The 14,224-nt window shown below is 46.4% G+C and overlaps 2 protein-coding genes across 3 annotated transcripts in view; one reads left to right on the top strand and one right to left on the bottom strand.

The window, feature by feature from the left end:
• The window catches only part of METTL9 (methyltransferase like 9), a 51,112-nt gene that overhangs the window by 30,426 nt on the left and 6,462 nt on the right, over window positions 1-14,224 (top strand). For both annotated transcript variants that reach the window (XM_014447510.2, XM_014447509.2), the window contains exon 4: window positions 696-880. In XM_014447510.2, coding sequence (XP_014302996.1) covers window positions 696-880 — 185 coding nt within the window. The remainder of the gene's footprint in view (window positions 1-695; window positions 881-14,224) is intronic.
• IGSF6 (immunoglobulin superfamily member 6) overlaps window positions 7,449-14,224 on the bottom strand; it is a 9,390-nt gene continuing 2,614 nt past the window's right edge. Inside the window, exons 2-6 of the mRNA XM_006105307.3 lie at window positions 12,766-13,128; window positions 10,481-10,587; window positions 9,597-9,644; window positions 9,194-9,274; window positions 7,449-7,918 (exon numbers count right to left, since the gene is read on the bottom strand). Of these exons, the coding sequence (XP_006105369.1) occupies window positions 7,862-7,918; window positions 9,194-9,274; window positions 9,597-9,644; window positions 10,481-10,587; window positions 12,766-13,128 (656 nt within the window). The 3' untranslated portion in view covers window positions 7,449-7,861. The remainder of the gene's footprint in view (window positions 7,919-9,193; window positions 9,275-9,596; window positions 9,645-10,480; window positions 10,588-12,765; window positions 13,129-14,224) is intronic.

The raw sequence follows: 14,224 nt of genomic DNA, 5'->3' as shown, positions 1-14,224 counted from the left end.
GTCACGGCTTTAATGGGGTGTCCTGTGCTTTCTCTTCTGTAAAGGTATTTAGACGTGAAAATCTTAAAGTATGACGTATATCTCTCTTCTGGGAACAGATATGCTCAATAGGTCATAGTTTGAAAATGGGAATTATCTGTACCACCCCCAGCCTTTCTTAAAATTAGGAGGGGGTGAAGACCTGGGTGGGGGTAGTAACTGGGACGAAGGGATAAGGGGGGAATGGGAGACATCTGTAATACTAGCAACAATAAAAAACATTTCTTTTTTTTTTTAAATAGGAGGGACACTAGGAATAGAAACCATAAATATGTATTTTATGATTAAATACCTGTGAATGTAGAAAGTAGGACTCTTTCTTCATTAACTGATGTTCAAGGATTTGGTGCTTTAGTTTTATAATCATTTTTATCATCATGTTGTCATACTTATTAAATATATGATTAGCTCTTGAAAAGAAAATTTTATATGTTTTGAGATTTGGAAATAGGTGAAATGCTAAATTAAAAAAAATATGGTAGCTATTTTTCTCTTGCCCTGGCCCTTTTATTTCTGCAAATATAGGTTATAAATGAAGATTTTGAATTCACTTTGAATTAGAAGACAAAGTTAGAGCCTTTACTGGCATCTCAGTTATTTTTAAAGGTGTCTGTAAGGGAGTTTTGTATCAATCCAGTTCTTTCTGATTTTTCCAGAGTGCTCGGTATAAATGAATGGCAGAATACAGGGTTCCAGTATGATGTCATCAGCTGCTTGAATTTGCTGGACCGCTGTGATCAGCCCCTGACTTTGTTAAAAGATATCAGAAGTGTCTTGGAGCCAACTAGAGGCAGGGTCATCCTTGCCCTGGTCTTGCCCTTCCATCCCTATGTGGAAAACGGTGAGTGTGGTCAGGCCGTTCTTCCCCAGCATAGGTGGTTATTGGTGCTTGTGATTCTGTTTCTCGGAATGGCCTGGGAAATACCTCCTTGGTGAATGTTCATCTCGATGTGGATTTTTTGTTTTGTTGTTAATCCTCACTCGAGAATATTTTTTCCCATTGATTTTTAGAGAGAGTGGAAGGGAGGGAGTCGGGAGCGGGGGAGAGAAACATCTATGGGAGAAAGATCATTGACCGGTTGCCTCCTGCATGTGCCCCAGCCGGGGCCAGGTGTCGAACCTACAACCCAAGTACATGCCCTTGACTGGGAATTGAACCCATGACCCTTTGGTGCATGGGGCCGGTGATCTAACCACCGGCCAGGGATTGATGTGGCCGTCATAGAACTCTAGTCCCTTTGCAGTGGTAATAATTAGTGCTCAGTCAGGTCTCCCCACTCCAGAGAGGAAGCCTACTGTGGGCCCCTATTTTCTGCTTTTAAATGGAGCTTGCACCATATAGTAGCTTATAAGCTGAGTCAAGCTATAAAGCATGCCTTTGAATCTACCCGTATATACTTGCAGAATGTTGTAGCTATTTTGTATTTTAAATTTCTTGTCCTAGACTCTAAAAATGATAAATGCTGTCACCTGTTTTTCCCTTTTTGTGTTCCAGCTTATATCATTCCTTTGTGTAACGTTTGGTTTTTCCATTGTGTGGTCTGCTCTTCAGCACTGTTGAAGGGAGAGTAGATGAGAAGAAGTGGTTTGGTTCTGTTCGTTCAGATGCGCTGTGGCTAGTGGCTGCAGTTCACACTGACTCAGTTTCAGCTAGCGTGGTTTGCGTTTCAGGTCATGTTGAAAGTTATGACTTTAAGACTCTCTTTTGCATTTTTGTAAGTTAATGTACAGTAATATAAAATTATCTGTATACTGGCCTAAGTGACCTTTATGACTGGTTGACCAAACGACCCGTAGACCGGTCAATATGACGTGCACGGACCACCAGGGGGCAGACTCTCAGGCAGGAGCTGCCCCCTGGTGGTCAGTGCGCTCCCACAGTCAACCTCCCGCGGCCGGCCAACCTCCCGTGGTCCCTCCCCCGGCCAGCCGGCCCTGATAGCTGGCCAGGCCGAGGACCCCACCCGTGCACGAATTCATGCACCGGGCCTCTAGTTTATTATATAAGTAATACATGTTAATATTTTTAAATCTTTAGGTTTTTTTAAAAAAAATTTTACTGCCTAGCTCAGCCGGGTTAAAACCTCTAAGAGCTTGCAGACATTTTAAAGATTATTTCCCCCTTCAGGTTCGACTGTTCATATTTAATGCTTGTCTTAACATTTACCAAATGGTTTTAGATTTGTGTTGATGATAGACAAAATGGAGGGTGGGAAAGAGAACAGACAGATGTTCCCTCCCCCATGTTTATTTTTACATACCTGTTGTTGAACCATTTGTCATGGTAAAGAAAAAGCCGCTGTAGGCGTGAGTGCCCCTGTATCATACACGTATGCTGTACAGTGAGTGTCCTCGGGGTGACTCTGCCCCAGTCACGGTCATCAGGTGTAAGCCTGGCTTCCTGGGTCCTGTTGGGCAACCACTTGACAGAACTTGAGTGCAACTTCCTGGCATAGGGGCGGTGGAAGCACAGGGGAAGAAATACCAGTTTGACCATGACTTTTACTTCCTTGTGCTTCCGACACTAAATGTTGAGAGGAAGTCACATTGGACAAGAGGGCGGTTTCCAGTAAGGACCAAAACAAGCCAAACCGGCCAGGGCTGGTCAGTTCTTTATGTTCTGTAGTAATACAAAGTTTTCTAATCTGTGTGTGTGTGTGTGTGTGTGTGTGTGTGATATTTTAAATAGGAATTTTTCTTCTATCATATTTTTTATTTTTAAACTTTCTCCAGCTTTATTGAGGTATAGTTGACAAATAAAAATTGTATATATTTCACAGACAACAGTGTGGTGATGGCCAGAGGGAGGGCGGGTGAGGGCTGGGTGGAGGTGGGCAAAGGTGGAGGGAAATGAGGACATTTGTAATAGTTTCAACAATAAAAATAAAGTTTAAAAATTATATATAAGGTACACAATGTAATGATTTAATATATGTATATTGTGTAAGTGATTATCCACCTCCTCATATAGTTACATTTCGTATGTGTGAATAAGAACACTTAGGACCCACTCTCTTAGCAAGTCTCATATATACTATGCAGTATTATTAACTACTAGAGGCCTAGTGCACAAATTTGTGCACGGGTGGGGCCCAGCCGGCCGGCCCCGATGGGGGCCCATCAGGCTGGGCCGGCTGGGGGGAGAGGCCGCAGGTGGTTGGCTGGCCGGCCCTGCCCTTGATTGGGGTTTTGGGGGCCGATTGGGGGCCGGGCTGGCTGTGGGGTGGGGGCGCCGATTGGGGCCCATATCGGGCTGGTTGGCCAGCCGCAGTGCACGTCATAGTGACTGGTTGCTCCGGTTGTTCCAGTCGCTTGGCTTTTATATATATAGACTAGAGGCCTGGTGCACGAAATTCATGCATGGGGAGGGGTGTCCCTCAGCCCAGCCTGCACCCTCTCCAATCTGGGACCCCTCGGGGGATGTCTGACTGCCGGTTTAGGCCTGATCCCTCTCACAGTCTGGGACCACTGGCTCCTAACTGCTCTCCTGCCTGCCTGCCTGATTACCCCTAACTGCTTCTGCCTGCCAGCCTGATCACCCTCTAATCGCTCCCCTGCTGGCCTGATCGCCCCCAACTGCCCTCCCCTGCCGGCCCGATGGCCCCCAACTGCCCTCCTCTGCCGGCCCGATGGCCCCCAACTGCCCTCCCCTGCCGGCCCGATGGCCCCCAACTGCCCTCCTCTGCCGGCCCGATGGCCCCCAACTGCCCTCCTCTGCCGGCCCGATGGCCCCCAACTGCCCTCCCTGCCAGCCGATGCCCCCAACTGCCCTCCCCTGCCGCTGCTGGGACCGCCTCACCGCATGAGGCGGCCGAGATGCCTTGACTGGCCTCCTCTGTGCCAGCTCTGTGCCAGGTGGAGCCATGGGCCTTACCGTGCGGAGCAGCCGCCCGGCCCCGCCTTTCTGTGCATGCGGCCATCTTTGTGGTGGCCATCTTGTGGCAGCCATCTTGTGACGACATCACGACCTAGGCTTTTATTAGTATAGATAGTCACTTACTGTACACCAGATCTCCAAGACCTAGTCATCACCTGGCAGTTTGACTAGCATCTCCCCACTTTTCTCACACCCCAGCCCCTGCCAACTGTTGTCCTCTCTGGTCTAGGAGTTTGGCTCATTTAGTTCCCATGCATGAATGAGATCATACAGCATCTGTCCACTTCACTGAGCACCAGTGGACATTTTTGTCTTGATTTTGACTTTAATGAAATGTTTCTACTTTAAATATGATACTATCTTTTGCCTTGAGGTTGCTGTTGTTTGCCTTGAGCTACATATTTTTTAAGTCCTGTTTTATTAAGAGTTTAAAAAATCGGGAATCACTATTGAATATTTCACTGGTGTTTTCAACATTGATGGAGGTGTGGTTATCCTGCCTTTTCTCCTTTGAATTCATAAACTAAAAGCACTTTTCTTATATATATCCAGCCTTGCAGTTCTGGGTTTAGACTGGATCATCTTGCGCATCACTGGATTGTTTTTTTAAAATTCTAAGTAAAATATGAGCGTTAATGCTGGTGAATGATGTTTGGCCTGTGTTTATTTGGTGGATGTTATCTGTGTCATGTTTTGGTGTCAGTGTTCTGCTGGCTTTGTAAAAACTGATTTGGAAGGTTTTTATGCTCTCGGACAGTTTAAGTGGCACATGGTTATCTGTTCTTGGGAAGTTCAGTAGTGTCTCCGGTGACAGCAGCGAGGCCTGTGCTTTTCGAAAGGTAGCCTTTGGCAGCTTTCTCACTTTTTTCCATGCTGATTGTTCTAGTTAAAGTAGACACATTTCGTCTGAAAGCTCCCATCTGTCTAAATAGAACAAGCAAGACTGATAGGTTGTTTCCTGGGAAGAACTTGGGCTTTGAGGGCCAGCCTATGTTAGAAACGTGGGTAGCCCTTACTGCCTGGGCCTCTCATCTGTCAAATGGGCTAATACTTACCTGGAGGTATGTTGTGAGGATTAAATCATCTGATGTATAGGGTAGTGCCCAACCGTGTCCATTTTAGCACTGGCATTTGCCACGCCAGATTTATGTTATCCCATCCTATTGTTACTTCATTTTTATTTGTGGCTTTATTGATCATATATGTTCACAGTTCTTCCATTTGAAATATTTGTCAGTGTCCTTTAGATCTGCCTGTCAAGCGCCTTTAACAATAATGATCATAACCTGATGTCTTTATTCTGCTTTCTGATTTCAGCTCAAAGGTTGCACTTGGCATGGGTTTATGTGACTTGCTCCACAGAGACTCAAGTGCATGCCTATTGGCCGGAGGTGCAGTTCTCCTCTTACACAGCAGGGGGAGTGGGCTCATTCTGAAAACCCACCACCAGCTTTCCGTATGTGGTTTAAGTGCCCTGTAGGGTGTGTAGACACTAGAACCATGGCTCAGTCTGTTTCCCTCTTTAGTTCTTTCAGTATTATTCTGTTTTCATTGTCATGGGAAACTTAATCTAAATGGAAAGCTGTAGTGTAATCCTTTCCAGTGCCTATTCTGGGTGCTCAGATAGTAGGAATGTTAATAGTAGGGATTCAACAAGCAGTCTTTATGGAGGGGTGTGAGGGTCGATGGCTAAGCAGTGAATGTGCGTCATAGCTCAGTTGAAGTGCAGAAAAAGTATTTTTCTATAGAGACATTGTTCAGTTGCATTCATATAATGACATCTGAGAGCCTACTACATACCAGGCATTGCCTGGACAGTGGAACTACAAAGATATAATGAAAAACATGCTTCTAGCCTTAAAACACTCACAGAATAGCATTGAAGGCAGATGTAAATAGACAGTGGAGGGTAGTCTGATAGGAAATATGACAAGGTGCTGTGGGTTTCCGTGGGAGGTGACACTGGAGCCGTGTGGTTTCTGTGAAGCGTTTTGCTTGGCAGAGGGAACAGGATGAGAAGAAGCAGGAGAGCATGGACCGGGGCTGGGAAGGGCACGCTCGGCAGGACCCAGGGCAGTACGCAGAGGCCTTCGACTTGCACTCGTAAAGTGCTCAGTAAGTATTGTTGGCTAGACGAATGAATAAAGGAATACACATCAGCCCGGCTGGCGGGGCTCAGTGGTTGAGCATCGACCTGTGAACCAGGAGGTCACAGTTCAATTCCCGGTCGGGGTACTTGCCCGGGAATCGATCCCCAGTGTGGGTTGTGTAGGAGGCAGCCGATCGATGATTCTCTCATCATTGATGTCTCTATCTATCTCTCCCTCTCCCTTCCTCTCTGAAATCAGGAAAAATATATATTTTTAAAAAAGAATGCACATTATACATATACCAGGCACTCTTAATAACATTTTATCTAGCTTACTTTATTGTAAGAACGTAGTAAATATATATATATATGTGTGTGTGTGTGTATATCATACAAAATATGTGTTGGCTGTTTATGTTATTGGCAAGGCTTTCGGTCAACAGTAGGCTATTAGTAGTTAAGTTTTGGGGAATCAAAAGTTATAAGTGTATTTTTGACTGCTCAGGGGGAGAAGTTGGTGTCCCTAACCCCTGCACTGTTTAAGGGTCAACTGTATATTGCTTTTTATGCCAATTGTTTAATTTCTATTTTGATGTCTAAGATACACACATACATGCTCACACATACACTGCACTTAATAAAACATACATACACAACATATGTATACACACAAATAAAATGTGTTTACATGCTCCCCTCTTTCCATTTTTTCTGGCATGTGTAACTAGAAAGATTGAAGATTATGGATTTACATCATCCATAGTGCAAAACGTTTTCAAAGGGATCTTAAAATATTTAAAAACTCTATCTGGGTTTTAAAAATAAGAGTACACTTATTTAATGCCATTTTAAAAGAAACACTTTAATGAAGTAAAAGCAATAGGCTGTAACTCATATTTAGTAGTGAGTGTACACTTGAAGGCACTTTAAATAAATTTTTTTGCACTGAAGTAGCCTTCAAAGAACAATCCATAACCTGTTTTCTTGGCACAACGTGGACATGCAGAGTTGGCTATGGTGATCTGCTCTGAGGTTTTCTCTGTTCAACCTTCTGCTTTGGATTGTCTATATTTTAGCTACTGTGTTCTTACTCTGTTCTGTGCTAGTCTCACTCTTTGTTGCAGCATTTTGCATACCTGGCCGAGGATGGGTACTATGCAATGCCCTAGGCAGCAGGAAAGGAGATGAGTTTTGCTCCAAGGTACTTTGTGAGATGATTTTTCTCCAGCTCAGATTTCCCTCCGTCCCTCCCTCCGTCCCTCCCTCCCTCCAGCTTAATCTCATTGGCCTACCACTTGTACAACCCATAGACTGTTCCTCCACTCAAGACTGAGGCATATGGTATGACTTTAGATCTTCTTCAGGGTAATGGTCATCACACACCTCATGTTGAATGAGGCAAATATAGAATGCATGGTGTAAAAACGAGCTTTCTGGAAAATGTTAGAATGCTTAGAATTCTATTTATTTATTTATACAGAGTAAAATTTTTAGACTTAGAATTAGGCAGCTGGACTCAGTTTAGATGATCCCAATTTTGTTGGCAACATCCAAAACATCATAGTCAGGAGCCAGTCGAACATATGCCTTCTCTCCATCAGGCCTGACCAGGGTGTTGATCTTGACCACATGAGTGTAGAATTCTTCTAGCGAGTTAGGGAAGTATGTGCAGTTTCATTGAGTTTGAGTGTTTGGTAGTTATTGTAGTTGTAGTTTCTTGTACTCCAGCACCCTTACTTGTGCCCAGTTGTCTTTTCCATTTATCTTTGTTTATGTTTTTAAAGCCCTGATGGGTATATGTCCATTAAAACTACCATAACTCCTGAATTTTCAGTGACTTACTTGAAGATTAGTTTCTATGGTCTTTCATAGTTGTCCAGTGCTGTCCGGTTTTCATAAGTGTTGTCTTTCTCCTGCAATAGTCAATAAGCCATATTTAAGGTTACGTAATCACTGATGCCACATTGAACACAGCATATAATGCCATCGTGCATTCTGGGTCCTGAGTGTCCTTCCAGTATTTTGAAAGGTCAAGTATTTAGCAAAGTTGTGGGAACTGAAAGTTCCTTTTCTTGTTCAGATGCCATTGCCAAAGCCCTGGCTTAAGCATGTTGCAATTCCGATGCCCAGGCCTATCTGCAGGCCACCTTGCCCCTTTGCTGGAGAAGATGCCAGCCTCACTGAGAAGAGTGTGAGCATTAACATTGTTCAGAGCGGCATCTCGGGCGGCACACCACTTCTCTGTGTATCTGCATATATACCAAAGAATGAAATGATTCCTTAGACGATATTCTCTCCTGCATGAAAACTCCTTTTAAAAGTTGATTTTTTAAAAACACACCTCTTTCAAAAACCTGTTCCATTTGCCCTCTAGCTGCTGTTTAGGAGGAAAATGCCCTTCGTAGTACATACGTTCAGTATTCTGTATAATTTAAACTCAAATCTGAACATCCGGTCATGTGTCATGGGATCTGAGTACAGTGGCCTTGACTTATGAGTTTAATTCATTCTGAGACCGAGCTCGTTAAGGAGCTCGTTAACTCAAATTACTCTGTCAACTCAATGCAAAAAATCGGCCGAGAGACAGCTGGTATCTCAAAAAAACTCGTTAGTCGGGACACTCATAAGTCAAGACCCCAATGTATCGCTTTGCTGGCTGTGAACCAGCGTCTTGTTGGGAAACCTGTTCACACAGGGCTTTGGCGAGACACTGGCCGAGGTGTCAGCATTCTTCCTGCCACTCCAGCCCCGGAGCCTGAAGACACTTCAGCTTTTATTCCTATTAGCTGTGTCTTTCCAGCTGTGAATTTCTTTCTGCCTTATTAGCAACAGATAATGTTTACTATATAGCGCGGTCCACAAGTGTGTGCAGCATCAGTGCGGTGTCTCCTGCATATTATATGAAGGAGCCTCAGACCCCAGCACCCTCGTCCACACTGAAAGCATTGCCAGTAGCCACTGTGCTTCTCAGAGTCCATGTCACTGCGGTGCCTGCCGGCTCTCTCTGTGTCAGATGCCTTTGGGGTGCCTTTACCCAGACGGCTCTAAATGAGAACTCGCTGCGCGCGAAAGCCCTCTATTGGACTCCTCCACAGGAAGCCGTGATTATCGATGGCTTATTGGCAGCTTAGTGTTTAGTCAGACATGCTGTATAATGGCATGACATCTTTTTCATACTTTATACTTACAGGTTGGTGACTTGTTCCCACATGTCTCTTATTATAAAGTTCTTGAGCAATTTCCCGAAAAATACGCCTGGCACTCTTTTTCTGTAAATACAATGAGAAAAAAGTGCCTCTGTCTTAGGACCAGAAGTGCTGGATGTTGCACTCCCTCACCCCCCCCAGCATACCTAATCCTACCATTAACTCTGATATTTTTAGTATATTAAGTTGAATTTATGGCTGAGAACTATCAAGTTTAAATCCCAGTTTATCATTTGAGATTATCATTGAGTTTCTCAACAATAGGAGACAGTAGCTATGGTTGAAAGTTACCATGATGCTCTCTGTGTCTCTTAAACTGTTTCAGATTTGGAATAGTTACAACCCGCCACAACGTAAAAGATATTTTACAAGCATTGGTCTGTACCTTTTGTGAATCTTCTTTTTCTTTGTTTCTTAGAGTGTTAAATTTTGACTGTCAAAAAGAAAAGGAGAATTTTAAGAGATATTTTATGTACTCAAAACAATTGCGGCTGACACCTCCATAATACTGAACTAACAATATTTAAGGCTATACAGTAAAAGTTAATCATTTTCATGCCGTTTCTGAGATGCTTTTATATATTAATAAAATAACTCAGACTGATATTGATTGTTCTATTTATAGCAACCCTGATATCACATACATAGACCCCCTCGTATAGCAGTATATGAGCAGCCAGGAGATAGGTACTCTTTCTCAAAAACTTTAGGCCTTTTAAAAATATTTTAGGGCAGCTCCTGATCTTTTTGTTAACTCTTTTTTGCTCATTCCTTTTTTTAAAAAAAAAATATTTTTATTGATTTCAGAGAGGAAGGGAGAGGGAAAGATAGAAACATCAATGATGAGAGAATCACTGATCGGCTGCCTCCCGTACCCCCACTGGGTATCGCACCCGGTCATGTGTCCCGACCTCCTGGCTCACTGGCCAACGCTTAACTGCTGAGCCACACTGGCCAGACCCTTTTTGCTCATTCTTAACTCCCCCCGCCCCCAGCAGACAAATAGCATATAAGGTGGTTTTGAAAAAGGGTCCTTATTCCAGTAGTATAGGTTTTAAAGAGAAAACATTGGGTCCTCTGGTCAGTGACGATTACTGGGATGAAAATGTGCTTGCTTCTCCGACTCCCCGGCAGGCGGTGCTTCCTGCCGCCACTCAGGGAGCCGGTCACGTGGGGAGCTGTTCTGAGGCTCCGCGTGGAGGGGTGGGAGTCATTTCCTTGTGATGAGAGTCAAGGCATTGGGGTCCAGTGCAAGGCAATTGGACTTACCCTGGCGAGGATGACGAAGATCCCGAGCACCACGACCACGTAGACGGAGAGCAGAGCCAGCAGAGCCGCCAGGAGCCCCCGCAGGCCCTTGCCTGGGCCTCGCGCTCCTGGTTAATTGCAGAACAGGGACAGCCAGTCAGTGGAACTTACTGCTGTGAGTACACATGTAAGGCTCCACTGAAGCTACATTTTAGAGGCAAAACACACACTCCGCTTGGCAATTCATAAAAATGTATTTATGGTCTCTTGATTTTAAAGACATTCAAGTATATGCTATAGTGAAAGCCAGTTCATCAGTTTTTTAAATGGATTATGCCGAAAATGTTACTTGTTTTTAAAACTAAGAAGTTTTAAAATCCAATTAATTGCCACAAAGGTAAGAATCACTTTTTATATAAAGCGTTACTTAAAGTTAGATATTTCAAGACAGTTAGTTCAAGGGCATGGAAGGCTGCTCTTGGTGGAGACGGCGAACAGAGTCTGGGATCTGTCTGTGGGTGGAGATGTGTCCCTGTGCTTGTCAGCGCTGCGGCCTCGAGCTGTTGAGAACGCTAGCTGACCAGCGCCATCTGGGAAGGCCCGCCGGCCTGGCGTGCGGCCGCAGTGCGCGTGACACTCCTAAACGGCAGCTGCTGTTCCATGCCCCTTCTTGCTCATGAAGTCTTGGAAGGAGAATTATTAAGCCCATTTTCACATTCTGAATGCTCCCTGCTTGCAGGAAGTGTGCTGGGCTCTCGGTAGGGGCGGGGTCATATGCTGCCTTCAAGTACTTGATTATTTGAAGTGCAAAATACAGTTTGATTTGTAATCATTATCTGAATAACCTGTACTTTTCAATTACATACCTGTAGATGCTTATCCTGTGAACTCAGTTTATACAATGTATATTTTTGTTCTGAAACTAACAAATTAACCATAGTGGGAAAACTTTTAAAAAATGTTTCAAGTGCTAAATTAGGAGTTCTATGGAGAAGGCAGGAATTTTCCATGTCTGTATTAGCAATACTTTCATTTCTGCTCCTAAAACGAGAATTTCTCTCCATACAAGCTTGCATTTTTCTATGGCTGCTGTTTTTACAGAGGACCAATGCAGTGAGCTGTATGAATCTCGAGTCGTGTGTTCTCATGTCTGTAGCTAACATTTATTGAGGACTTGCTATAAGCTAGGCACCAATAAAAGTGCTCTTTGCACATTAATTCATTTACAATTTATCTTACAGGTGAGAGTGAAGTAAGGTTAGGTGGCAGTGGGATACCCAGAGCCCATGAGGACACCCCAGTAATGAACAGCAGGATGCAGAGGGGAGCGGGCCTGCCGAGTCCTGTGCAAGTGCACGGTGGTTGGTGCACACCGAGTCCATGTTTCCATGCTCTCGGCGCCCATCGTACTGGAGTCATTTTTAAGGGAAGAGATGGAGTCTGGGAGTTACTGCCCCTCTCTTTCTTTTCCCATCATGTGAAGCTTTATCCCTGAGTTTAAAAATTTAATTTCTTAAATATAGGACTTGGCTAGGGTCAGTGTCCTCACTTGAATGAGGAAATTGTCGTGGGTTTTAACAAATGTCAAGAGCCAGAGCCTCGCTAGCCCCTTCCTCTTCTGTGCACACAGAATGGCGGGGTCAGGGACACCCTTTGGCTTCTCCCCAAATTTGTATTTATTCTCCATAATGCATATTTTTTCTGGGTCCAATTTATCAATCACTTATGCGCCCCTGCAGTGCTTTGTTCTAGATCAGTGGTTCTCAACCTCCTGGCCCTTTAAATACAGTTCCTCATGTTGTGACCCAACCATAAAATTATTTTCGTTGCTACTTCATAACTGTAATGTCGCTACTGTTATGAATCGTAATGTAAATGTCTGATGTGCAGGATGGTCTTAGACGACCCCTGTGAAAGGGTCGTTCGACCGCCAAAGGGGTCGCGACCCACAGGTTGAGAACCACTGTTCTAGATGTTGTGATACCGGGCCAGTTCCTGAGAAAGGGGTGGTTAGCATGGCATGGGACGCTCCACCACTCACCACCACACAAGAAAGGCCACCCTCACTAGTGACATCTGGGCGTGGGGAGAGGGCGGGGTGCCGACATACCCCCGACTGTGGAGGCTGGAGAGGGGCTCCCAGGGGTTTTCTAACCAAACCGTGTGCTGGCCTGTGCACGGGCCTGGCCTTCCCTGGCCAGGGAACTAAGTCGGCAGAGCTGTGGTGCGCTCCGAGTGTAAGGTGGGCAGTGTGTTTAAAGGCCACGCAGCGTGCGGTGTGCTGGAGCACAGCTGTGAGCACTGACCTCTCACCACCACCAGCACGGTCCCCGCTCCGGCCTCCTTGGCCCTTGGGTCCTCTGAGCTGGGCGAGGCGAGTCCACAGATGTAGATGGCACTGTCATTGGGCGTCAGCCGGTTGACTGTGAGGGAGACCTGGTTCTCTGCCAGGGCCTTCCTCACTGTAAACTTGTCGGCCTCACTTGTGCACCCGTCCACGCAGAGCGTCTCCGTCCGGTGAGCCCCATAGCGGAACCACAGGCTGCTGAGGGGCTCGGGGGGGCAGCCCACCGTGGAGAAGGAGCAGGGCACGGTCACCGCCCCTTGCGCGTCGTCCACTTCGAGGACAGGCGGCTGCGAGACAGAGACGGTGCAGCCGCCCGCAGCACCTGGAGGAAGACAGCGGCTGCTTGGATCTCGCTGACATTTGTGGGCCAGAGAGCCCACCTTTCTTTTTCTTACCTTACGCTCAGCACAAACGACTGAAAAAATAAGACACCAGTGCCCTCACTTTGCCTAACTCCCCATGTTTCCTGGCCTGACCTGCTGGTTCACAGCGACGTCTGCTTACTTGGGAACAGCCCCAGAGAAGTTCCAGTGGGGTCGGCCCTGCCCGATCAGAAGGTCGGGGTCCCCGTGGTCACGCTCGGCGGACTGACTGACCAGCTTCCTGGGACCTCAGAGCCTGCTTCCTCATCCGTACCCTGGCCTCGCAGGACTGTCGCGTCCACTGTGGTGCTGGGATCAGAGCCCCTCATGCAGGTGTTGCTGCCATGATGGAGCCGCGTGAGCAGGAGGCATTTGGGGTTTTGCCCTGTGGGGGTGGGATTGCTAGGAATTCGTGGGCCTTCACAATTGCCCCTCTGTGACCTGGGTTGTCCCCGTGGGCAACATTGTGAAAGGCAAGAAGCACACCTGGGGAAATGCCGCCCTGGCTCGGGTGCTGAGCAGAGGCCTAACGAGCCAGGCCTGCCAGGCCCAGCAAGTTTGGCTTCGCCCTGGCCGCCGCGGCTGCTCGGATGGAAACATGGGGACAACAGGCACAGACCGGAGTGGGGCCCTGGCTCTGCCTGCTCTCTGGTGTGTGGCTCAGCTCCTCACTAGCAGAACAGGGGGTGCATTCTGCCCCTCAGGGGCGAGGGAGACCCTTGATGCAGAAGGATGTTTACTTGCTTGCCCTAGAAAGTAAGAAAAGCGAGATATTGCCGCTGCCGCCACTGTTCCTGCTTCTACGCCATTTTAGAGACAATTGCGGGCGTCCAGCGGGTGTTAGGCTGGGACTGGACACCCGGGCCGTGCCGGCCACCTGCGTGCTGCTTCCCATGTCACGCAGGGTGACCCTGCCTCCACCTTCTCCGGCGTGTGAAGCTGGGAAGCCACCAGGGGTTTATAAATGGAGATTCTGCCCACAGCCCGTGGGGGAGTAGTATTGGTTGAGACACATTCGAGTTGTTTTGGCTGTTTTAGTCTGACTTCTGCCTGGTT

Source organism: Myotis lucifugus, unplaced genomic scaffold, assembly GCF_000147115.1.
Source record: "Myotis lucifugus unplaced genomic scaffold, Myoluc2.0 scaffold_669, whole genome shotgun sequence".
Classification (NCBI taxonomy): domain Eukaryota; kingdom Metazoa; phylum Chordata; class Mammalia; order Chiroptera; family Vespertilionidae; genus Myotis; species Myotis lucifugus.
The sequence above is the reverse complement of the archived record's forward strand: the minus strand, read 5'-3'. Positions and strand labels throughout refer to the sequence as shown.